This window comes from Xiphias gladius, chromosome 24, assembly GCF_016859285.1.
Source record: "Xiphias gladius isolate SHS-SW01 ecotype Sanya breed wild chromosome 24, ASM1685928v1, whole genome shotgun sequence".
NCBI classification, from domain to species: Eukaryota; Metazoa; Chordata; class Actinopteri; order Istiophoriformes; family Xiphiidae; genus Xiphias; species Xiphias gladius.
Genome location: NC_053423.1, coordinates 16,615,188 through 16,641,140, shown reverse-complemented (window position 1 = coordinate 16,641,140; position 25,953 = coordinate 16,615,188). Strand labels below are relative to the sequence as shown.

Genomic DNA, 25,953 nt, shown 5'->3' with positions numbered 1-25,953 from the left:
AAAGAGGTATATTGTAACTTTTCCTAATTTCCTTTCCTCTATCTCTTAATATTTAAGTATATTCATTTTTTTTCAGTTCTAACCCAGTAGGTATGATAGCCACATAAAGGCAAAAATCAGACAAAAGATCCACACACTGTATCCACAAACGCAAAATTTCATTATCGTCCAACTGACAAAGTCTGACAAAGTTTTTAGGATATGAGTGCCCTATACTCTATTTGTCTATGATAGCCACATGAACCATCTTATCCCAGGGGTGCAGCCATTACATCATACCTGCCTGCTTCGCGTACTCGGTGGGAGGAGAACCCAGTGCCAGTTAATTCACGTCTCATCCTCACTTCACATAATAATCCTGCACTGTGCGACCTTCCCCTCTGTGTGTCCAAACAGGGCGATCGACCAGACTGAAAACTGACATTAACTGTCCCACCAATATGGTTATCCTCATAACACGAAAGTAACAAGATAAACACAAAAGTCTCTACACCCATGAATGTGAGACTGAAAATAGTCCCACAGTCCAATAAGAAAGAAAGTTTATAAACAGATTGACATCAACCATCAGCCCATGATTAGTGTGGTCCGTACAGTGTACTGTATAGTCTTACAGTAGGAGATATTTCTTAGGATATTTTTTGTCATAATATATATTTTAAATATTTATTTTTTATATAGTATTGAAAAAGTGATGGTCAAGAACTTTCACCAGTACAGGGGTAAAAGGTAACATGACTGCCAATGTTGCATCTGGATGTTGGATTTCAAAGACCCAAAGAATGAAAGCAGACCTAACATATGCAGGGGCTTTGCTTTGCATCAGAACCCCTGTTTAAAATATCAGTAAACCTGAGGCAACTTCACACCTCTACAGGGATGCAGGGAATACAAGATCAAGGCCTGCCGCTGTCCGGCTGTTCCGTCTGTGCAGCAGATTTCACAGCTCACGGCTTCACGGCTTATCATTGCTAACCAGTTCAGCAGGCCTGATGGCTTACTGTCAAAGGGAATTTCATACATTGTCAGGCAGCATGGGGTCATGAGGTGACAAATAGTAGATGTTCCGCATAGTCCAAAAATATATTTTAAGACCAAATCCCTTGGGCTGGCTACTATAGACTTAAGAACTTTTTGGCACTCATCCAACAGGCTTCCTACCTCGTCAGAACCCAGTGAAGTTAATGATTACTGGATGAACATTGTTCAAATGTGTAAAACTGAAAATCATCTTTTGTAAGCGAAGCGCAGACAGTGAATATTTATAGCTTTACTTTTCACATTATTCTATCATAAGCGTCTTGGTTTTACACTTAAATGAAAATAAGAATGAGTGTTGTGAATATTTGGCATTGATATTCAGATAAAATGTCCCACCCTCATAGCATTATTTAAAATGTACGTCCTCTTTCCGAGCTTTCTGTCTGTAGCAAGTCGGCAGCGTGGCCTTTTTCAACTCTGGCTGAGTTTTCCCCCTTAGAGACAGAGAGTCTGTAATCCTTAGTTGGTTTACAGTAATTACTGAAGACATCAAGCTGTAATCATGACTCCACCTCATCTAACCTCTGTGTCTTTCTCCTTAGCTCACGTTCCCTTCTTTCTTCCCAGGGTTAGGAAAATTTGTTTTCTTTCATTTTCCTAAATAGTAAAGTATTCAATCACACAACCACGCATATGAATTTTAGTGTGATGCCCATTCATTTCAATCGGTCAAATGTGTCTATTTATATCTGGATTTCAGTCCACGTAATGTAAAATGGAGCGTTACTTTACTGTACTGTAGCTCATCATATAATTTGCAGCGTTCAAAGTATTATTGGTATGAGTGTAGCTTCATGATGTGTGAGAACATGTATTATTGGTATGAGTGTAGCGTCATGATGTGTGAGAAAGTGAGCAGCAGCTTTACAGCTTGTGAGAGCAGCATTCATGTGGCTGGTTGTGAATTGCGGTGACAATACAGAAATCTTATTCTGCACCAGCACTGATTTATGCTGTTGTCCTCATTTAAAACTTTCAAGGGAGGAAGGAGGAAGGAGAATGACAGTAATAACTTGTACACAAATAACTTTAGATTTGCATGTTAGCTCAGTACAGAAAATATTAGCCATGCCAATTTCATCACCGCTGTCTAAAATTTAAACAGCAGCATTTTGCATGATTTACCAAATCTTCGTGAAATTCAGCCCTTTCAATGGAAAAAAAAAAATGGTTTAAAATAACATGCAAACTTTACATTGTACAGAATACAAAGGTGGCAACTGATCTAAGAATGCCCAAGCCGTTAATCTATCAAACGAGTGCATGTTGACTTTGGGCTGGGCTTTTCAAAATGAGCTTCCTTTTGAATTTGTGTCATTCTTTCCAGTAATCTATTTACTCCAATAGCTGCCTCACACGAAGCAGATGTGCCATATTTACAGTATCTTACTGTATTTCAGTAAAGTGTACAAAGTTACTACTTTTATTTGGGTGTCACAGAACAAATAGCCCTTAAAATAATGTCGGATTATGTCTTAAACCAAGATGTAAAACATAATTACATGATATCAGCCAGAGAGGAAGAACACTTTAGTAAGATAATAAAGTAGGCTTATATTGTCTAACTTGACTTGGGGATTAGACATGGTCTTTCTGTGGTACTGGCCTTTCATTTCATTTTATGCCACACCTCTCTGAAAGCAAGTAACAACAGGAAAATACAGTATGTCATCACTTAAGCTAAACCTTCGAATGAGTTTTAACTGATTTTCTTTAATGATTTATGATCATTTATGCTCAGGTATTATAAAAGTGTTCCATTTTTCCTCTACCAAAACTCACAATTACACTACTTGTTTCTCACTGGTTTCGGCCAATATTCAACACATCTCACGTGATCAAAGCTACATTTTCAAATGCTCTAAGTAGGACACTTTTTTCTGGGCTGATGTGCCACACATGTCACAAAAAAGTTCAAGCCATAGGCCTAACAGGAAAATAAGTAAGAGTCTAAGTGGCACCGGAGTCACCTGGCATGTGACTGACTGTTCAGACTATCAAACAGGACTATATCCTATTTACAGGTCTGACCCAGAATTAGCTGCAGTTGAGAGGAAGCAGATCGCAGAGACTGTGAGGTTCCTGGTGCTGTGGAGTTTTACTAACGGAGAAGTTACTGGAAAATGGGGAAAAGGTTGAACGAAATTTGTTGAACCAAGACAGATGAAGAGAGAAAGCATATGGGATCAATCTGGAAGAAGATCAGGCAGCTGACCGAGGGCAAAATGCTGTGGTTCAGCAGCACTCACACCAAGTGTCTGCCGGATGCAGGGGGCATCAACTTCTCTGAGGTCAGACACCGCTTTAAAACAGCCATATGTGTTCTGGAGTGAATCAGCCATTATCAACCCTATAGATCCAAGGATAAATAAGATGTTTTGATAGAATTAATTCTACTGTATATCTTGAATTTACAGTATGTACTATGACTGCCAATTGTGACGTATTCTGAAGCATTTTTATTACCACTCTTAACACTAGGAAGCTGTAAATAACCTGGTCCAAATACACAGTATAAACCTAAGCTAAGCTAGACCTAGCTAAGCTGAACCAAGGTAAAATAAAATAAAATAAGCTAAGATAAACTAAACTAAAATAAGGTAAGCTTAGCTAAGATAAGATAAGATAAGATAAGATAAGATAAAATTGAGCATTACAGCAATAAAAGAAAAAGGCCAGGGATGTAGTCAGAAAGATGATACAGATAAAGTAAATGGATAAAAACATATATTACGAGTAGGCTAAATTATATATTAAATATATACACGGTACTTTATCACCACTCATCACTACAACTGTATGTATGTATACGCACACCAGAACTGATAAAAGATGCGAAAACAATAAAAGCAAACTACGGATAAATGTTAAAGTAAAGGGACCGAGTTTGAAATGGCACAAAATGTCAACCATGACCTCTGCCTCCTCCATCCTGATTTATGATTCAGTGCATTCCATTTAAATTAGGGGCAGGTTTACTACCTGGGGAGGGTGGGGTTGGGTTTGGGCAGGTTTACTACCTGGGGAGGGGGGGGTGGGGTTTGACCAGGTGTTACTTCTCTTCTCGTTTCCGTTGAAGTGTCCTCATAAGCATATTTTTAGCGAGGAGGAGGCGGAGGAGATGATGATGTAAAGGGCAGATAGGACAAACAAACAAAACCGCTTCGACAATTGTAGTTTTTTTTTTTAAATTCCTTTTTTTTTCTTTTATGTCTTGACGTCATTTTCCCGCTGAGAAGATGAGCGGCGGCGTGACGCGGACGGCGGAAAGCGGAGGCGAGAGCAACGGAACTAACGTGAGTAACGATTAAGACTAGGCAAACGGTTTTTCGTCCAGAGAGACGGGGAGGGGGGGGCAAATCACTGTCAGCTGCAACGTAGCCTAACTAAAATGTATCTGCGGTGCTCAGTAGCGCGTGGAGCTACTCAGTCAAAATGAGTGTTTCACAGCTGCGGTCGCTAACGTTAATTATCTAGCCTATGTGGACCCCCCCCCCCCTCGTTTTCTACGTCCTGACTTCAAAGTACATGTTTGGGGTTTTAAAATACGTTTTATTTCCCATATGAACATATGAAAGCGAAAATTTGTCCGGACAGCCTGTGCCTTTAATTCACATATAGCCTTTTCACATGCCCCCCCCCCCCCCCCCCCATTAGTGTTGTCCCAAAGCAAATGAGACGATCAGAGCAAATAGTCAATATTATTTTTTATTTTTTTTTACAGTATGCACCTCATACAGTATGAGCTTTCGGCTGCGGTATTTCAGTCTGGGTCTTGAAATATCTTGAAGACATGGCTAAATTTAAATCAAATGACTGATTTAAAAGGGAAGTGAATTCAGTTGAGCCTCTCAAAGAGCTAATATCAAGTAATACCAGATGGTCCTCAGTCTCTTATTAAGTATTATAAAATACTCACACAGGTCAAATAGCAGGTGTGACTGCTGGATTACACCGATACTTAAGTTGAACAGCACTTAGTGTACGTTTATCATTAATTTTCCCCACAAAGTGACTACAGTATACAGTGAGTGTTTCCCTGTAGCCCATACACAACTTTAACCCGCAGAATAGAAAAGACGGTCTACCACAGGGGGTTAAGCTCTTTCACACGCTTTTAAAGAACGAGTTGATATGTCGAGCGAAGTCAAGTCTGAACACCCTGCTTAGTAAATGGAACAATTGTACCCTCAGGCCATGTTTTAAGTGCTTAAAACCAATTGCAACATTTAAAGCCATTCTAGGACTTTTAACAAGTCAATCTGTTGTTGAGGCTCAGTTGAGAAAAGGATTGATGTGACATCCTGGAATGTAGAATTCCATGCCAGGAGTTCCAGAGGACTCGCGAAGGTGGTGCCAAGACCTGTTGAGTGGGTGTTTAAATAGATATTTCATTTTTTTTTTTTTTCATTGGAAGTCATGTAATGGTTTGTTTTTCTGCTTCTATCTTATTTCAGTACCGCGTATACGACACGGTAACATTCGGTGCCTAACCTGCTCTGTCACATTTTGCTTGTTGCACATTGTTATCACTACGCGCTTCCTTGCAGCTATCAAAGTATGACGACTACTAGCCAAAGTGAAGCGAACCAGAATTTGTTACATGAAAGATTAAGCAGAACACAACTTGCGATCATTAAAATGATCCATTGGCTGAAACCGTTGCGTAAATAAGTGTTATTGTCAGCTCAAATAGGCATCATGTGTGACAGGATGGTGGCATGACTGAACACATCACTTTTTTTTTTTTTTTTTATACAGATATCTGGCAGGAAGAGGAAAAATTAGATGGTCATGTCCAGACAAATACACACATGGTACAAAAGCTCTGCTGACAGATTTGATTGGCTCCAACAAATGATTAGACGAGAACCCTGTTGGATTTTTTTTTTTTTTTTTAGAGCTTTTACTTGATTGTGGTTTGGAGGGGATCAGTTTTTATCTATTGATGTACTGATGTGGATTGTTGTGAGACTGTAACACAGAATAAGGGCAGTATACAAAGGAAACTGGATTGTTCAGGTTGTTACGATGAATTCACCAGTTCAGTGTCTCTTCAAGATGCGACAGGGCTTTTTTTTTTTTTTGTCAGTGGGTGTTGTTTTTCAGTCAGTCCTGTGATTGCAGTGTAAACAGGAGCTTCGACCTCTCTCGCACCCTGTTCTCCAAACCCCACGGCTTACTGATTTCATAAGGAAAATCTATTTTGTTCCACTTAAACACATTTAGGAGTTTCACGTTTTCTTCCCGATCTTTACAAATTACATTTTAGTTAATGTGTGTTCTGTCACTGAGAACATGAGAACATGCTGGGAAGAGCAACAATGGTTCAGGGAAGGATATTATTAAAACAGCTTAGCTGGATTGTCATGGGTTTTTTATAGGCTTCCTAAAAGGCTGCATAAGAGAGATCCACTCTTAAGTCTTTTGTGTGTGACACAAAACACTGTTAAATGGCATGTTTGCACTACTCACAAAAAGTATAAGCAACTGTAGATATACTGTATACAAGTAACTGGAGAAATAAAAGGGTGTTAAGTACACACCTGCACACACGCAAATCACAAAAATTGTGGGAAAAAAAATTTGTATTTAAGACAAAATGTCACACATTTAGAATATAACATACAACTGATTAAACTGTTAGTCAACTGACACAAACTTTATCAATTGAGACAATTGTTGACTTTTATTGGTTTTATGTAATTTTAAATTAAATATCTTTGGTTTTGAGTTTTAAGGCATCACCTTGCACTCTGAGAAAAAATGATGGGCATTTTCACTTGTTCTGGACTTTTTATAGACAGAGCTAAGACTGCAACTAATAATTATTTTTATTATCGATTAATCTGTTGATTATTTTCTCTATTAATCAATTACTTGTTTGGTCTATTAAAGAAATTGGTGAAAAATGCCCATCACAATTTCCCAAATGTTTTGTTTTGTCTGACCTCGTCCAAAACCCAAAGATATTCAGTTTACTATTGTAATAGACCATAAAATATGCACATTTGAAAAGCAGGGATCACAGAATTTTGGCTGTTTTTTTTCTTTAAAAAATTACTTTAATTTGATTGAATAGTTTTTTTTCCTGTTGACTGTTGATTGACTAATCAATTAATCAACTAAAACAATGGATGATTAATCCAAATCCATTAATATGCTTAAAATGGTAATGAAAAATATAATGAGTTGTCGGTTTCAGTAATCAAGTAACTCCATTGATGGAAGTTTAACCTATAAAGTTTCAAATAGTTAGAGACGCAGACACACACAAACATGAACATATTTGGACTTAGGCATTTGACTTTTGTTTGCAGAGTTTTGTTTATACTGCACACACTCACCGTGCCAGTGACTGTTATATAAAGATGCTTCATTAATCTCTCTTACATAACTGGCACCACACATTCCTCAGAGTCCTGCTACCTACCGCTGTCACCATGTGCCGGATAAATGACGCCTTCTTCATTCCACAGTCGTATCTGTTGGTCACATATTGTCCTAAGTAAGTTATATATTAGTGAATATTTGCATACATTTAGAGGCTAAGTATTAATCTTAACCTAGCCAGTCATTTACTTTGAATGACTGAGACTGTTTGATGAAGATAATAGCCTGGTTCCAGGCCTCTGAATCGCTGGCCACATCCCCAATATTTTCATCGATCCAAATAAAATGTGAAAAAATGGAAATTCAGTCTAATTAACAGGCTGTGACGTTAATATGTGACTGTAAAACATGACTGTGTAGTTCAGATTCACCATCCTCAAACTCGTGTGCCCAGGACTGTGTGTAATATATTCAGTGGAAATGTTCCTTCCAGTTCTTTTCATTGTGTGGAACGGGGAAACTAACAATTGTGTGCCTCCTTGGACTAGCACTGTAGCTCTGTGACTGGGCAACATTTGGAGGAAAAAGGGTTGGGCAGCTGGTGGAGCCTCACCCAGCCATGTAAGGCAAGACAGCCGTGGCTTCCCATGCACTTAGTCACAAAGGCACAGACAGTCTGGATCGCAGCTGCCTGAACATCATTGGGAAGATTCCCGGACAGCCTCGTCTGCCCAGGTAGATATCAGGGTGATCTTACTGAGATAGAGTAAACGGTTTACGTTTGGGTTTGTAGAGCGTGAAGAGCATGATGGCACCTGAGGTTGTAGTTTTGTCTGCTTTAAGAATTAAGGTGAAGTGTTTGGTTACACAATTATTTTGGGAGTGTCTTCATAGTGAACTTGTAATACTTAAAACAAAGGGTTAGTTTCCAATACAACCATTTAAGCCAGTCCAAAAAGAGATACTGAATAAACATTGTGCTTGCTTAGGTGAGCATGATTTTTATACAGCAGGAACACTCCTGACGTAGTTTTGTTCAATCTGAATTTGTGTGAATCTGAATTCTTCCTCATTATATTTTACTTGACACAGAGCACCTGAATCCAAACATTACCGCTGAGTTTATCAGGCAAAAAACAAGATTAAAACATCTTAGAGCTAACTCCCGTTTGTCAGTTATGCCATGGGAAAGTGATTGTTTTTGTTGTAATGATTACACATACCGTAAGAATTAGAAGAGTTTATAATTAACGCGTGACGTGTGAAAGTGTGGAGCAGTAGGTGACCATGTTGTTTTAAATGTTTCATGACTTTTCTGATCATTCATAGCTTGGTAATAAAACTACTTTGTTTTTGACTGCATCCAGAGATGGATGGATTTCACACGTGGCTGTGAACTCTGTTGGTACGGGGGACAGGACTTCAGATACTACTTTATTGTGATCTGCTATCTCTGAACCTTCACAAATTATTCTATTCGTCCTTTCAATTTTCCCCTTTCAGCTTGTTAAAATAATTTAGTACTTAGATTTATAGCTATGTCTGGTTGAGCCTTTATTCATTTTTGTTCTTTAGTATCATTCAGCCTGTACATCAAAATCATTTGTACTTGGCTACTCTCCTCTCTCCTACTGTTAATGTTATTCCTATTCTGAACAGTACAGAAACCAGACTCTCCCTCAGGGCTCGCTACTGTTGCTCAGATAAAAAGCAGACCTGTGAAAAGACAAACAAAATAGTTGCCTCTAGTGGAAGGTTATTTACCAGCATGTTTATTTTAACACTTCATTTTCACCTCTGCCTTTTGCCTCTGGTTAATAGCAGTTTTGCCCCGGTAGATGTCAAATCAGTTTGAGATCATTGTATTGCAGCGCACTAATTTGGAGACATTTCTCCAATCGGTACATGTGAGCACCTCGTGAAAGTATGTACGCTTGCAGTGATCTGTGAAAGCTGCTTCAACCATCATATTTTTTGTTTAATGAAAAACATGGATCACAGTTGCACATAAAATGAATTTTAAGACTGACTCATCAGACTTGGTGAATAGTTTTGATCAAATGCAGTTTTTTCATAAATCATTGATTACCTACGTTAAACATGGAATGGTAAAGATTATTTGCAGTGTCTGCATGTAAACAATTAGCATGCAGCTGACTAAATCTTCAGTTTTACTTTGAAAATTCCTGTTAAAAAATAGCAGTGCAAGTGTTTTTTTTGTACTCTATTCAGTTGATGTTGATGTCCCAGTAGAAGGCTTTGTGCAGTGTCATACAAACAACATGTGCAGTATTTAACTGCCAGTTTGTCTTTTGATCTTGTCAAACTCGTGAGGATCTAATTTAACATAGATTGATACACCCAAACACCTTAAGGATATTATTTCAAAAGCTATCTTAATTAGATTCATTTAACCTGCAGGTTGATTGTATTATGAAATGATTTTATATATAAACACTATACTCATGTTATATAGGAGATATGGAAAACCCAGGGATACCACTTAACCTTGCAGCCTTTGTTTTCTCTGTGTTTTAACGTGGATGTGAGGTTAGTCGTCCTAGATTGTAAGTGCAGTAGAAATGGAAATTAGACATTCCCTGAGCTACACATCCTCATTTTCCTCACTGTACACATTTTGTGTCTGTTGTATTTTTCTGGACGATACATGAATGTAAGAGTTGTTACGTTACAGGTCAGAACCTCAAAAATATCCAGTGATTCAATGTTTAATTTCACCTTGAAACATGATCACAGGTAGAGGCCATTTGGCCTGTAATGGCACCGAATACGCACCTGTCATAGGAGTGGTTGTTAATTCATTCATAGTCTTTCATTCATAATCATCTGTTGGGGACTGTTTTCATGATGGTGTGATATTGACCTCTTCAACACCTAACTGCTGTATGCAGTCATGGATTTTGAATTAAGGCATCAAACTTGTGGTTTTCTGAAATTTGGTGACACATTTGATGATAAGCAGTGATTTATTTATTTTTTTGTGTTAAGCACCAGCTAAACTCATTATAATTTAATGGGAATATTGTAGTCTGCAGTTTACCACATTTCCATTTATCAATTGCTGTGGAAAATATGAATTTCAGAGGGATAGAGAGATCACCTTAAAAGCATTCAGAACAGCACCTGAAAAAGCTTTAACAGACTTAGCATAGATTGAGTCAGGGATCATAGTATGGATTCATTTGACAACCAAATATTAATAAACATACCTATAATTTTATTTCAGACTTGTAACTTATTACCAATGTATTTATTTTGAAGCATTGTGGAAAAGTGTCAGCCACATGACTGAAAATGTAAAGATGTCTAGAAAGATGTCAAAGACTGAAAAATAGCATGTGGTGAGGTGCAGAACATTGTGTTTTTGTGTATAGTCTTCACCTCCCAGGGTGTGTCTGTACTGGGATCCTCTCTGTGCCTTTAGAGAGAAGCCCTAGAGCTGCCGCTCCCTCAGATCACAGAGTGAAATACTGGTCTTCCTGTCAGTGCCCCAGCTCTGATGGTTTTCAAAACATTGCAGTCACACACAAAGAACTGCCATTCAAGCTTAACCATTTATCCTGTGTTTGCCTTGCAAAGCAGAGAACTGGTTGCTTACGTAAGTAACCAAATGTGTTACCCAAATGTGACCTGCTGGATTCTTATTTTAAGTCATACATTACTTTGGGCATAGGCGTGTTCACACACACACACACACACACACTCTGAAACCGTTTCAACACCATTCACATGCCGTTTTTTTTTCTTTTACTTGTCACAGTGGTGCACACCAACAACACACACAGAGAACAAAACAATTAAAAGCAAGCAAAGCACACCACACACCAACATATATAATGTATTAATTCGAGTTTTTTCGAGAGAGATCTTTGTGTTGGTCACAGTGCAAATTGTAAAGCTGTAACATTCAGCTACACTGCTTTCAGAGTTTCTTTTCACTATTTGACTTATGATGAGATGTGAAATGAAAATAGCTGTTAGGCGTCCCACACGTTGTTACTTACTGTTGTTTATAAGAGCTTTTTATATCAAAGGCTTTTTTTAGGTGTGGTTGAATTAAGTTTGATTTCCAGCATTGTAGCGCACAAGTGTGAAACAAAATCTCTAAGGAATAATTGCAAAATGTATATTTCTTGTTGGAATACTTTCTACACTCTAATAGCCTTTGTTATTTCTCCTGTATATGACTGTGTTTTATTGATAATTGTCTAGATTCAAAGTACTTCTGAGGTAAAAACTCTGAGGTACAAATTCACAGGGGGTGTCACATAATGTCGTCATCGTGTGTGTACTGTCGAGGTTATTATTGCGACTTTGTATTCACAGTTAAAGCTGACAACAGACTGTGGTATGTAGAGAACTTGCCTGTGCCTCTTTATCATTCTTGCACCATAACCACGGGTGTCATTCTCACAGGGAGCAATTAAAGGTGTGCAAAGTGGTTTTATTAAGTGTCGAGTTGGAACAATGTGTGAGCACCATCACTGTGCTGTTAATGTTTCTGCAGTTTAGAGGGTGACATTGACCAAACGAGGGTAATATTAAAATGTGTTGTTATAGAGCAAGTAGTCAGCGTGCATGAACGTAAAATATCTCATGACGTCCTTCAGGGTGGTTTAGGACAGGGGAACAACATCTGTTTCTCTTACATTTTATGTACCATGCAAAAGTCACACCTGCCTGTGAGACTTGTAAAAATACCTCTCTGACAGAAAATAAAAAGCTAGTGCTGGAAAACACATTTTTGTGAGTGAAGTTTCAGTTACCACCGATGTGACACCATTGAGCAGTAGCAACTGTAAACACCGGGTGTTTTCCTGCACCACAGTTATATTCTATAGAAGACAAACAAACCAACACTATAGTCACTTATGAGCATCTTTTTTTAGCCTATCGTCTGCCTAATTGAGTATTTATTGGTATATTATTACTATATTTGGCTCAGCCTTTTTTATTATTGTTATCATAGTAATACTTTGGGTGTTTCACTGGGGTTTCCCACCTATTCCCACTTAACTCTATAGACTAAAAACTAAATCAGAAAAGAAGTTAAGATAAATGCATTCCAAACATCTACAGGATATTTCGTTTGTCTCTTTTTGCTATCAAAATATTTGCCGTTTGTGGAGCTTGGCCTTTTGTCTGATTGCTGTCTGATTTTTTTTTTTTCTCTGTGGGTAACGCCCCAAAAAAAGTTTTATTAAGGCCACTTATGATAGCACCCACAGCAGCAAAACAAAGTAAAAAAGCATAAGAGTTTTTATTGGCATCCGCCCGAAATAATCAGTGATAATAGCAATTCAGTCTTTATCTCGTGTACTGTAGGGTGGAGGCACGCTGCAAGCATGCAAACATACAAAACACATAACACCACCATGCAGGAAGGGATTAAGAATAATTTAGGTCTGTGATGAGAAAAAAATCAGTCGTGTTACAAAGCTCACCTACACCTGGACTTTTGTCCTCCACCTTAAGTGGTTTTGTCGAAGAGCCAAATGATTTGTTTTCTTTGCACATCAGCGAAAAAGCAACACAGTTAGTGTGGAGGATTATCGAAAAAGAATATATATTCCGAGAGAATATTTGTTTGCTTTGGGGAGAATACTTTGTACTTTTGTACTTCGTTATGTAAAAAAACATCTAGTAAAAAAGGGTCAGGTGAGTTCAGGGAATTTATATTGAGGTTTTCAACTGCCATATGATGTGTATTAAACTATACATTTCTCAGCATTGTTGCGATTTTCTCTATTAAATGATTTGTTTGTCTGTGAAACGTAGACAAGTCTGAATAACTACAGGTCAAGAAAGTTTTTTTTTGTCTGAAAATTATATATATAATTTGTTCTACAATTTGAAAAGTTATGTACTTTGTTTATGGTAACATTAGCCATTTTCATTCGATGATCTTACAAGTTCTAGATAGACAGAGTTCTACAACATTAAACAAATCAATAGCACTGGATTAGGATGTGGACTTTGATTAAATAGCTATGATTATAACATTATGGACTTACAGGGAAAGCCTAGTTTCAATAATGAGGGTGTCTCCATGTTATCAGAAAAATATGATATGTCCTTAACTGAGCAATAAGACAGCTAACAATCAACAAAATAAAGGAGCTATAAAGAAGTTAGGATCCAAATAAAGGGCACAGTTAAAGGCAGACTTAACAAAATGACGAGCCAAGAATGAGTGGCCATTTTGGATGTGGAAGAAATTATCTGCAATATTAAGGCTAAGGCTTGTGACAGAGCAGCAAGTCGTCTACAAAAGAAAGCTGAAGTTGTGATAGAATAGAAGAGAATGCAGACACATACAGAATATATAGAATAGAACAGAATTACCCAGAGAATATAATATAATTAATTAAATATATATATGTATAATGATCTTGGTGTTGCTTTATTTCTCCCTTTTTTTTTCTGTTACTGTCTACTTCACTAAATTTGTATTTTGATGCACTGCCGTTTTTGCTACGTTCATGCCAATAAAGCACCTTTGAATTTGAAATTAGATAGAATAGATACCTAGATACCACATACCTAGAGAATAGAGATAGAATAGAGTACAATACACATAAGTACAGAATAGAATAGAATGGACATAACTACAGAATTGAGTACACTTACTGTACCTATAGTAGAGATAGATAACACATACATAATAGAATACAATACATAAAGTATAATATTTAAAGAATAGAATAGAACACATACACCTAAAGAATAGAATAAAATAGAATTCACATACACACAGAATATAGTACCAGTAGAATACACATAGAATAGAATTACCAGTCTGTATGTCCATTTGTTAACCAAAATATTTTCTATACTATACTTTTTTTTTTTTTTTAAACAGTAAAGCTGACAAAGCTGGACAGATAATTCTCACATGATCTGTTTTTGTTGCCAAGTTGACAAAGCTGCGTGGAAGGTGACTCATTGGTCTCGGATGTTTTGAGTGTTGGTATTTTTGGCAGCTACTGGACTGGACTGGTTTCATTTTCTCCAGTGAGTGTAGTGCCATAACGCCCCGACTTGGCCCTGAGGATTCAATGGAAACGTCTCCTCGGTGTCGGTTGCTAGGTTTTACAGTCGCAACCGTGTGGGGAAGTTTTATGGGAAAAAGTACCCCTCTCTCTTTCCCTGCTCCACCCTCCTTCTCACTGGTGACTTTCATTTTGAGCACCTCTTCTTTCTCTTCATATCCTCTCCCATTGCATCTACTCATCTAGGTCCCCTTATCCTCTCATCTTTCATTTCAGGACCGATACGGGCAGCTTAGACTCAATCTGCAAGATCAGGGTGAGTCAGGCTACACCCCTGAGCGGCACAGCAACAAGGTACAAAATGAAAATAATTTTTATCATCCAATTGAAGGAAGAATAGTATAGGGTGGGACATTTGCTAAACTTTTTACTTTTTTACTCACTGAAGGAGAGCAGCATAGCAGTAGTGCTGCCACAAAAACCAGAAGAGGAGGAAGAAACACTTGAACTCATCGCTCCCACAGAAGAAAAAGTTGAAGTCATCAAGGTATTTGAGCTTGTTTTTCTGTAGTTGTTTGTTTAGTTGTATGCAGCCAGCTGACCCCTCATGCCTAGCCTGAACTGTGTTCACCTGCATTATCTAACAAACTCCCACCGCTGTGCTACCTAGGTTTACCTTGAAACCCGCAGAGAGACAGCTGAGAGTGTCAGGATGCTAACGGATGAAGTGTCGCAGATTCAAGAGGTCAGAGCAACAAATCCTGCAACTGCATTTAGATAATGAGTCAGCATTGAGCCCTTAGTGTGGAACACTAGAGTTGTTGTGTTTGTCTTAGAATAATGTTGATGCATGCGACTGGGTTGAATAAGGTGAATGGCATAGTGGTGTTTCTGCACAACACACATTTTGTTGTAATGTGTCATGTGTTTTTTTTTTTTTTACACCTAGGTGAGGTACTGTCTGAAGAGTCTGAGAGAGCAGATGGCCGCCAGGCAGAATAGTAAACACAACAAGGTGAACAACATCTGCATGTTTTTCTGAGCGTAGTGCTGAAACAGACAAGACAATAGTTTGGTCAATAAACAGAACATAAATTGAGAGTAATTATGCTATTAATCTTTTAAGTAAACATTTGCTGGTTCTAGCTTCTCTAATGTGAGGATTTTCTGCCTTTCTTTTGTATATATCACTGTAAATTGAATATATGTTGGACTGTTGGTCGGACAAAATAAGCAATATGAAGAAGTCACCATGGGCTTTGAGGAGTTGTGAACAGTTTTTTTAATTTTCTTGAATTTTATGGACCAAACAATTATTTAATGAATGGGAAAAAATACTTGAAATATTCATCAACGATTAAAATAAACTTTAGTTGCTGGCCTAATTGAATGCACTTTACGATGGCCAAGATTGGTGAATGTGTTTTCATTTATTTGCTTCTGTTTTATTTACTTACATTTGATTTTCTGTTTGAGGTGTGCAGATAATATTCATACTCCTTCACTTTTAACACACTTTATTGTGTTGTAGATTCAATTAAATTAATTTAATTTTAAAGGGACACAATTCACAACACAATAAAGTGTGAAAAAGGTGAAGTGGTCTGAATACTTCCTGAAGCCACTGAATGTCTTGACAAAGTGCTGAAGATCCTTCACTCATCGGCTTGTGTTTTTTTCAAACTCAGTGCTTTTAGCTGTCTTAGACACAGTAGCATTTGTACATGTTATGAGTAAAAGAAGAAATGCATCGCTAACACCACTAACCAGCCCCTGCTCTCTTCTTCAGTATCCAGCCAATGGCTTCAGAGTCAACATGCCCAGCGGCCAACCAGCTGTCTCCAATGGCAACACTGTTCTCATTGAGTCAGATGCTCATGTAAGCTAATCACAGTTCAGCCTTCTCTAACATCTTCCGAGGAGTGGTTTTTATGATCTGTTTATTCATCAGTTTCATATGATTGAACCATGGAAAGTGGCGGAAAACAAATTCCAGCTAAAAGTACCCTGAATACATTCAAATTTGTATTCAAATGACATGCTTAACATTTACAATGGGAAAAAAAAATGTCTGGCCCTCCGGACAGTCTGTTTCCCACACACACCAGCCAACTGCCTGCTGCCCCACAGAAAGTGGTGCCAGACTCTCTGAAGATGATAACAAAGTTTGTCTCACACACAGCGCAAGGGCTCAAACACACTGCCCACACACACACACACACACACACACACACACACACACACAATATTGTATTTCCCATGCATTATTTTAGTCTCAGTATATAGTAACATCTCCTGTAACACAACACCATTATCTACCAAGGAAGCAGTGTTAGAGAAGGGAGCAAAGTGTGTTCATTGTGGCTATCCATACCCAGTGACCTGTATGTGTTGTATGTAGGTAAACTAGGGTCAATTTACGCTGCCCTCCTTTACAAGTAGTGTCAGATTATAGAGCAATGCAGAGTGCACTTCTTCTCTGTGAGGGAGAAGTATTTTCCCCACCTAAAGGAAAGCCCCGAGATAAAAGATTATCTCTGCACGATTTTAAGAGACGTCCAGCTGCTTGTCTAAGTGCTTTTTTGTTACCTGAGGCAGGCAGCAAATGGCCCATCAGCAGCCTCTCTTATCTGTTTGTTAGCTCCTGCCTTGCCCTCAGGTTCAAGTAGTTTGCCAGATTAAACCTAACTGAGCATGTGACTTTCTGTCTGCCCGCGCTCTCAGGACGCAGATAATCAGGAGGACGGTGTAAAGCTCAGGGAGGCGACCAAGCATCTTTATGCGCAGCTGAAGGAGATGGAGAGGAGGCATCAGGAGGAGAGAGAGAGACTGCAGGTCTGTCTCTCAAGATGAGTGAAGTGACACAATTTCCTGTTTGCGGCTGTGACTCACCCCTCTGTTGCTTTCTCGTTCCTTTAATCATCCTCATCATCTGTCATCATCTGTTATCTTTGGATTTCCTTCTACATCCTGTGATCCTCCACTGTTTGGGTCTTTGCTCTACAATGCATTCATCTGTCGGGTCATGTAGGGCCACTGCCCACAGACTTACATTTTACCATAGTCTGATCTGTCATGTGCTGTCTCTATGGTTAGTAGACATGTTGAAACCTTTTAGTTTGAACCCTTACTCATATTAAGTTATTTTGATAATCTTAATTTCTAGTCATCACCATGTCACGATTTAGACAATTCAGACAGCCAAAAAAAGAAACTGAGCAAATGTTACAACACAAACATTGCAGTGTCTGACAAATGCTGTATGCTGATTAGTTAACACTGACAGGATTAATTAATACATCTCTTAAATGTATGTAAACCCTGCAGGCTGATTAGACTACTAGTCAGGTGGAAGCTGGGAGGAGCTAAACCAGAAATGATTCAACTCTATAACTATATTTCCATAGGTAATGATCATTGTACATACTATATTCTACGCTTTAGAGTATACTGTTTTTGTAGTTAGTATACATAAACATCTTTATGCTTTTCTGTTTTACACTGGAAGTGGCAGGCGAAAGCAACCTGCATCTTTAAAATGACATTTTTTTCCTTGCTGTTTGTTGAGGTCTTCCTGGAGCTCTGTCGCCACCATCCACGATTAGTTCAGGTTTTTTCCAGCTGTGAGCAGCATTGTGAGAGAACAGTGTACATCAACAGCACACTAAAAAATCAGGGGTTTTTAGTACGCATACTGACTGTTTTAATTATACTTTTGCCTTTTTTCCAACATGCTCTATGCTGAAGAACTGCTTAAAATTAGTAGGATTTGGAACACGGCTCAGGTACTAATAAGGAATATTAAGCTGTAAGTTGTCCTGCCATAATACATGCAAAAAACTAACTGGAGAGAGAGGGACATCTTAGTCGAGCTCAGTTTTTTGTAGTTTTGTCCATTATTCCTAATTGTTTCAGTAATATCGTTCTAACTAAGTTAATCACTGAAATCTGGGAATGGCACAAAGCTGCCATAAATGGGGCCAAAAAACACAAGCAGTCAGACAATCAGACAAGTTTTAAACCTCCAGGTTAGATAAATTTATTCTGAAGAGAAAACAAAGATGAACGGAAAAATTATTAGCCAAACTATTCGTTGTACATCCATCACAGTTTACAGATTCGCCTGGTTTAACTTTTACTACTATGAGGGATCATTACAGTATTTCAGGTGCCGTCCCTTTATGTTTTAGGTCCAAATAAAGAGGTTTAGATAATCTGGCTAAACTGTCATCTTGTTTTAAAACAAGTCAAATCATCGGACCACTCATGTCTCCTGCTCCACTGGATTTTGTTGTAGCGATAAAACTGCGTTCTCAAATCTTAGCAATTAGTTAAGTGTGTAACAGGTTGCCATAACCAACAAAAAAAATAGCCAAAACTATTACAGCCAGGTTGTAATAAACCTGAACCATCCGTTAATAGTGTATCTATCATCGAGCAGTTCTCACCCTGTGGCTTCTCTCACAGGCGGAGTCCAATGAATACTGCACTCGTCTGATTGAGCAGTCGGAGAGGCTGCAGAGGGCAGAGGAGCAGTCGGAGGAGAGAGGTCAGCAGGTGGAGGAGCTGCAGAGGCTGCTGGCAAGCATGGAGCTCGAGAGCGGCATCCTCAAAGACAAGATGGCGGCAGGGGAGGCAGAGCTGCTGCAGCTTAAAGCAGGCAGCGAGAAAGAGCAGAGGTGGGATGGAATACACTGTGATGAGCCAAAGTACAGTCATTGGTTTGAATAGTAGTTGTTTTTTTTTTTTTTTTTAACAACCCAAAAAATGAGGAAAAACTCAGTATACTGTATCTTATAATGTTATTTGTTTCACTGTTAGCTTTATTAGATGCCAATGAAAATATAGGTTAAATCTCCAATTTCATATTAGAGAGAAATATACGGTATATATTACTAAATGTGAGTTTGTTAGGTGGCTAATGTATTAACAACTTGCTTCCCAGGGTGTAAAATACAAATCATACCAATAACATGACCCCCTCTTGTCAGAATTACAAAATCGTTTTTTCAGTAGTTTTCTTATTGTGTGGCTTTATACTTTATATGTATCAATTTGGTGGTATTTTGACAGAGTTTTCTCATATATCTGTGTGTGTGTGTGCAGGTGTGTAGAGCTGGAGAAGGAGGTGGCAATTCTGAAGGAAAAGATTCATCACCTTGACGACATGTTAAAGAGTCAACAGAGGAAGGTCCGCCACATGATCGAACAGGTATTTTTGCACGCAAACAGGTTGCCTAGTTGTGCATGGTGCACACACAGACGCGCAAACACAATGCAAATGATGTCTCTAGGGCCCACAAACACACAGGAAGCCATTAATGAGGAAATTAGATTTTGAGGAGGCACATAAAGCATTATTGATTTTGAGGGAGTGGCGCCGAGTGGAAACGTGTGGTGCAACAAAACTCACTTGTCATGAATAAGTGATGCTGCATCTGCTCCTGTGGGAAAAACGAGTTGTGTTTCTCCTGAGCATCTCACATTATTTGTTTGTGTTTGTTTGTTTTTGTCTGTGATACAGCTGCAGAACTCCCGGACTATCATCCAAGAGAGAGATCGAGTCATCGGGGATCTGGAGGAGAAGGTCGCTTTCCTGGAAGCTGAGGTCAGGAGCCACATATCCCTGCATTCATTCAAACAAATATAAATGAATCCACTAAAGGCTTTTTCCTAGTTAAACAAGTTACTGTTATTACTCTCACATTTTTCATATGATAATCTATTTGTATTTTAACCTGTTTTGTAAATTCTAATGCTTAAAGCTGATGATATTTTTTATTTATCATTAACAAATCCTTATAGACTAAAACCAACAATTGACTGGCCCTAAGTATCAACTGTGTAGTTAAAGCCTGATAGAGCTTATTCCTCTGTGGTATAGACTTCCATTGTTGTCCAAAAGCTATTACAAATGCATCAGTGAACCACAAGGTGCGCCTGGTGACCTTCATCATGATGAACATGAGCACACTTCCCATGTGTGTTAATCTCTGGCTCAAAATTGTCCTCAAAAAATGCACAATTTACTCCTCTTTGATTAACCTCTGTTTAGAGCTACGGTGCCCAGTTGTGTGAGTAAACTAGAGAGCCACACACAGGGTAGGAATGTTAGAGGCGGATTAAAGCTTTGTTTGTTTTGGTCTTCTCATGAGATTTGTTGACAATAAGAAAAATAGAGAATAAAATAAGCCTTATCCTTTTAAAATAAAAGCACCACACTTTTCCAAGTAAATTAAAAGCTAAAATGCCCTAAAATTGCCCTGGATGTAAATCCTTCATAGTGTAAACCCCTTTAGTCTGTTTTAAATTTTATTACACCTTTGTCTTTGCAGAACAGGGAGATGCATGACCACATGGAGTACTTCCTGACAGGCCAGAATCCTCCACCCCCGACGTCCACTGAGAATAAGCCAGAGGTTGTTTACAGGTGACCAGTCACTTCCTTTTCTGCTCTTTTTTTTTTTTTTTTAGCTTAATTTCATCCTATTGAGAGAGTATTTGTCTACTACTCATGCTACCGTTAAATGTCCACGTAAAACTCGTAACTTTCATTTTTTTTATCCCCCTCTGTACAGTAAACCACTCACACCAGCAGCACAGACCAACAAGGTTCTCCCGTTCATCAAAGTCATTGAGATCAAGTCCTGAATGGAGAGTCAACCAAACAAATGATGAGAAGTAAAAAAAAAAAAAAAAACTGTAAATATATATTTAACCACCTGCCTGTATACAAAACACAGGTCTGCAGTGATTTATAGTTACTTTTGAGAATATGCTCTGCAACCCTTTACAGGCTTTCTCAGTTTCAAACAGAATCTAAACAGGTAAAGTAGGAGGGAATTGAAACTGGGATCCAAACATAGAAGAAATCCTAAAAAGGAAACAAGGAATGAGCTGTGCAGTGCAAAGAAATTTACCGGACTTTTATGATGATATACATAGACACAAATCTGAGCAGTATGTACTGTGTCAGCAAGTCTTCAAGATACAGTGGCAGTAGCAAGAGTTGAATAAAGTTCCCTGTGTTAAGTTTTTCACTTCCACCTCTCTCCAGGTCAATGTAAAAGGTGGGTCAAGATTATAAAAACATATTTTTGTTAATGTCTCTGTTACAAATACACGTGGACAAATGTACAAATAATCCCATTTTGCTGACCGTTGTCAGCACGTCTTCCTCCTACAGCCTACCCTTCCACAGTCCCAAGCATCAGGGTTCAGGGTCAAATTCCTCAGTGCTTTGCACCACATTGCCAATGGCAGGAATGTAGTTGGCTGTGTCAGCAAATATGATTTATGTTTAACTTAAATATATTTCTCTAACATAACACAGGGTAGAATGAATAAAAGTGATAGTGCTATTTTACATACTAGAATTTTGACCTCCTTTGTTTTACTTTTGCTGAAAAATACTTTATTAGAGGCTACATGTAGACATTTTAGTAGTTTGTTTCAATTTTAATTATCTATGCTGCCAAGTGCTGCCTCAACACTTATGAATCCTGTTTTGTGCTAAAAGGTTGAATATTTAACAATAACTCTGAATTAACTGAAACTCACTTATTGACACAATTATGCAGTTTTTAATGGCCCTTGCTGTTTCTTTCTGTAAAATACTTTTTGCTGCAAACCACAATGAACATTTCTATGAACTGAATAAGCTTTTACTGTGAACCTTGTAGATAGATACACTGAAGTTCAGTCTTTGTACTTTTATTTTAGACTTTGCCAAACTTTATTTAAATGTAATAAAAGGCCTGATTTATCCGACTCATGTATTGTACTTGTGGAGGTTTCCGAACCTTACCTTGTATGAGCTCTGTTGTTGCATCTTCACTCCACAACCTTGTACTACCACCTAGTGGAGATATTAAGGACACTGACTATTAAGAGGTTTTTGTAAGGTTTTATTCTCAAACACCAACAGTATACAACCTCACATAAATACAAAAATCACACAGTATCAATTAAATAAGTTATAATTATCCGTATAAATATCCTGCATCTCTACAAACACAATGACTCAAAAGGTACATTCATATTTACGTTTGGACTTTTAAGAAAAAATAAAAATGAATCCAGGTGATTTGTCCTTAACTTGACAATGAAAACCTTGCCAGGTTGGCTACGATCATATTTGTCCTCTGAACACACTCAATAGGTCCAAAATAAAATCAAAGGCTTTGGTGTAACATGCACACAAAGGCTTTGTCATGAGAGGAAAAAAAATCCTGTGACTGCAAGATTTTAATAACTCTTATAAATTGCAGCTTTTTCTACGTAATTCTTTTAAATTACTTGATAGACAAGAGACATTGCCCTATCTGACCTTACGGTAAGGAGAAGTTTTCCCAAACTTAATTTTTGGGTCACGATTTTATAGCTTAATTGGAAAACGAAGTTACCGTCTGTCACAACCCAGTAGGCTGTGTAACCATTGTGCGCACACGCTCCCACACCATAACAGCATTTTCTGACAGTCAGTCCATAACAGCAGTGTTTCACAGCGTGCTCTCCAGCGTGTTGTAGTTGTCTTTGAAACTTTTGAGCTCCAGGAAGTGTTTGGGCCTCTTGCTGCGCTGGCCAGTAGAGGGCAGGTAGGTGACCTGGATGGTGGAAGGAGTGCTGCGGACAGGAGACCCCGTCAGGTCCTTGGCTGCGGACTGGTGATGCTGGTCCAGACTGGTGGTGCTAGAATAGGCCTTCACCCTGTGGGTGAGAAGAGAAAACCGGTGGAAAGGTTTACTATGTGAAATGTATGATAGAGGACAATTACAATGGATTATTAACGCTAACACAAGTTATTGTAATCATGGATATACAGTAATGACAGTGACGTAGCAACAGTAACAGTGGTGTGAACGGCAGTATGGATAAACTTGTTTAGAAATAGATTGTCATGAGCTGAAAAAGAGTGCACATAACTGATTCTGCAGGAATACAATTGAAGCTCCTCTTTATTATGTATGATTGTGCTTTTAACAAATTAAAGTGTATTGAGGCACACTACAGTATGAAGCTCACTTTTTAAATTATATAAATCCCATTGGCCAATGGATTAAAAATTCTGCCAGCCAGTTTGATTTTTTTTTTAAACTAAGAAGCTAGATTTTTACAGTACAGAATGTTACAATCACATGTGATATATTCCCCAGATCCACACATTTTACATATACACATTTAAAATGAGTACAATATGACTGTCAATCTTCCATTTTGTTTGATTTTGTTGGAAAATCAGCAATGGAAAGGAAACTGGCCATGTCAAATCATTCGATTTGCTCTATATTTGAATGTTTTTCCCCCCATCACTTTATTTTTTGTACTTCAAACTGGGGACACGATTACATGCTAAAGCATGCACCACGCCTTGCCCTGACGCTGTGAGCAAAGCAGGCTGGCGCTTGTACCGACAATTTTACATGACTAAAAATGTCAAGTCTGGACCAGTATAAAAGCGCTTACACATCAGCTAGTTCGTTGAGAGCTTGTTGGTACTCAAGAAACTCTGCTTCCCCAAACACCTGAAACAAAGAGTTAAAGTCAAATCAGTAACATGATACAACAGCTAATGACATAAATCTTAAACTCATTATATTCTATTTCCCTTTCATCCCCTATCATTGTCACACACAGGTACGAGTCCAAATCACTGGCCATTTACTATATAGTGCGTGAGTGTGTACAGTGTATTCACTGTATAGTGCCCTCAAAAGTTCCACAATGAAACAAAAAAAGTAGTTACTATGGCATGTATGCTACTTGCTAACAATCCCACAACGCAAAACTCACTGCATTTTATAGATGCAAGATTTACCACTGATTAACTCAACACCTGCCAGTGATGACGCAAAATGATGATAATGATGATAACTAGTTGGTGTCTCTTATCTAGGGATTACTGTATGAGTGAATAGGGGATTGACACAGCCAAAAAAAACAAAAAAAACACTTGTACACACCCCAGTCCCATGGCGAGCAATGTCGTAGCCCTCAAGCAAGCGGTCAATGAGGGCGCTATGGCTGCTCTTTATCAGAGAGTGGGAATTGCGCAACTCCAGTAGCCAGTTCCTAAAGTTGCGTCCTGTAAATGCACTGGGACTGCGGCTTATCTCCTGCAGAGGAATTCCTGAGAACCAAACAGGAAGGAACAAGAAGTTAAGGTTAGAAAAGATGAAACTTCACTACCCCCAATGGGGAAATAGGGTCACTGCAAAAAACATAACTTGGTAAACTCAGAGCATTATATATAATTTCAAAAACAAGAGTAAAGGACGACAGACTTAGGATCATTTTTGATGAAAAGGCATTTGAACTGCTGTTTTTCCACAAAAGGATTTGATGGACGACAGTAATGAATGTGAGAATGTAATCAGTTGTATGTCGTGATGATGCATGCACCTGCAGAATCAACAAGTTTCTGCATCAAATTTTGTTTCACCTGAGTCACGGATGGCATCCAGAGCTTTCATTCTGTACAGGTAATTGTAGCAACCTTTAAAATACAAAAAGGTTTTTTGTTACATTACGCAAAAAAGGACAGTATGCAGTTCAAAGAGATCCAGGCTGCAACAAGCTGAGCTGACAAAGTGACTGACTAATGTGTAATCCCTGCTTCAGCCTGTCGTCTTCTTCTGATAGGAGACGTGGTTCAAAACAGATCTCCTGGACTTTGGACAGCCTGGAGTCAATCTGCTCCCTCAAACCCTGTAAATTAATTCATGTAGAAAATACACAGACTCGTGAGCTCTTGCAGCAACAGCAGCTGCTTCATATTCAGCTATTGTCTGACAACACAAGAGGCAACCAAGCTTATAAAAGAGGAGATCCGCTTTACCTTCGGTGCATTGTGGCCAATGGGTACATGGGGTCCTCGACGGGATCTCATTGCAAAACGCATGATTTGCCTTTTGACAAAGATAAACAACAGCACAAACACCTGCACATAAAAACAAACACAAAAGGACAGGATATTAAATTCAGCATCATTAAATGAGCGTTTAACAGCTGGCAACCAAAACTGTGACTTAACTGCTTACCAAACTTCCATAGGCCATGACCAAAACAACATTAACACCTGATAGTGGCGATGACTCTGCCATGTTATCTGTCAGTGTTTACAGTTTATTCACAGGTCGATTAGCTCCCTAGCAATCAATATAAACGATATATATTGCTATATTAGCTTGGTAGCTAACAGTCGCTTGCTCATTTTGAAGAGTGGCTACTGCGGCATAGACGAGAAATTGTACATCACGCTGCAGCTTTGAAAGGATGTTTCTAGAAAGAAAAAATTATGCAGACTCCGTATCGATACTCCTCTTCGCGTTCAGCTACATCACGCATGAAATTACGCAGTTTAGCTTGTGCTAGCTTTGCGTCGAGAGGACGACAGTGACTGCTGATTTTCGACACTCCAAATTACCGTAATAACTGTGTCACGTCAAACAATTTACCTGTAGTTTAATTTATATATTGTACATGTAAAAATTGTTTAGCTCCAAGATTTCTACTGCTGTCTGCTTTTAATTTTACCATGCATGTTTTCTATAATATGTTGTTTCTT

General features: G+C 38.4%; 2 protein-coding genes across 3 annotated transcripts; one reads left to right on the top strand and one right to left on the bottom strand.

Moving 5' to 3' along the window:
* Positions 1-3,206: 3,206 nt before the first annotated feature.
* Positions 3,207-21,896, top strand: tuft1b (tuftelin 1b). 2 transcript variants are annotated; one of them, XM_040122466.1, is made up of 13 exons: positions 3,207-3,332; positions 4,281-4,337; positions 14,664-14,741; positions 14,836-14,934; positions 15,058-15,132; positions 15,337-15,402; positions 16,177-16,266; positions 17,112-17,222; positions 18,855-19,066; positions 19,494-19,599; positions 19,912-19,995; positions 20,723-20,817; positions 20,966-21,896. In XM_040122466.1, exons 1-13 carry the CDS (start codon positions 3,222-3,224, stop codon positions 21,036-21,038), a joined length of 1,257 nt encoding a protein of 418 aa, XP_039978400.1. In that variant the 5' UTR covers positions 3,207-3,221; the 3' UTR covers positions 21,039-21,896. The 2 variants fall into 2 exon arrangements, with proteins under 2 accessions (XP_039978400.1, XP_039978401.1); XM_040122467.1 differs by lacking the exons at positions 3,207-3,332; positions 4,281-4,337 and adding an exon at positions 8,071-8,109.
* Positions 21,897-22,285: 389 nt separating this feature from the next.
* LOC120785939 (protein C1orf43 homolog) lies at positions 22,286-25,806 on the bottom strand. The gene is made up of 7 exons (XM_040120952.1): positions 25,427-25,806; positions 25,225-25,326; positions 24,986-25,094; positions 24,829-24,882; positions 24,350-24,516; positions 23,853-23,911; positions 22,286-23,096 (listed from the first exon to the last, which is right to left on the bottom strand). Exons 1-7 carry the CDS (start codon positions 25,487-25,489, stop codon positions 22,889-22,891), a joined length of 762 nt encoding a protein of 253 aa, XP_039976886.1. The 5' UTR covers positions 25,490-25,806; the 3' UTR covers positions 22,286-22,888.
* Between the last annotated feature and the right edge of the window lie 147 nt (positions 25,807-25,953).

Excerpts from the sequence above, each read along its gene's own strand:
- tuft1b (XM_040122466.1), top strand. The coding sequence starts at position 3,222 with ATGGGATCAATCTGGAAGAAGATCAGGCAGCTGACCGAGGGCAAAATG. Across the intron at positions 15,403-16,176 it reads AGAATAGTAAACACAACAAG|TATCCAGCCAATGGCTTCAG; the intron begins GTGAACAACATC and ends TCTCTTCTTCAG. Across the intron at positions 17,223-18,854 it reads AGGAGAGAGAGAGACTGCAG|GCGGAGTCCAATGAATACTG; the intron begins GTCTGTCTCTCA and ends CTTCTCTCACAG.
- LOC120785939 (XM_040120952.1), bottom strand. The coding sequence starts at position 25,489 with ATGGCAGAGTCATCGCCACTATCAGGTGTTAATGTTGTTTTGGTCATG. Across the intron at positions 24,883-24,985 it reads GAAGCAGGGATTACACATTA|GTTGCTACAATTACCTGTAC; the intron begins GTCAGTCACTTT and ends TGTATTTTAAAG. Across the intron at positions 24,517-24,828 it reads GGATGCCATCCGTGACTCAG|GAATTCCTCTGCAGGAGATA; the intron begins GTGAAACAAAAT and ends TTTGGTTCTCAG.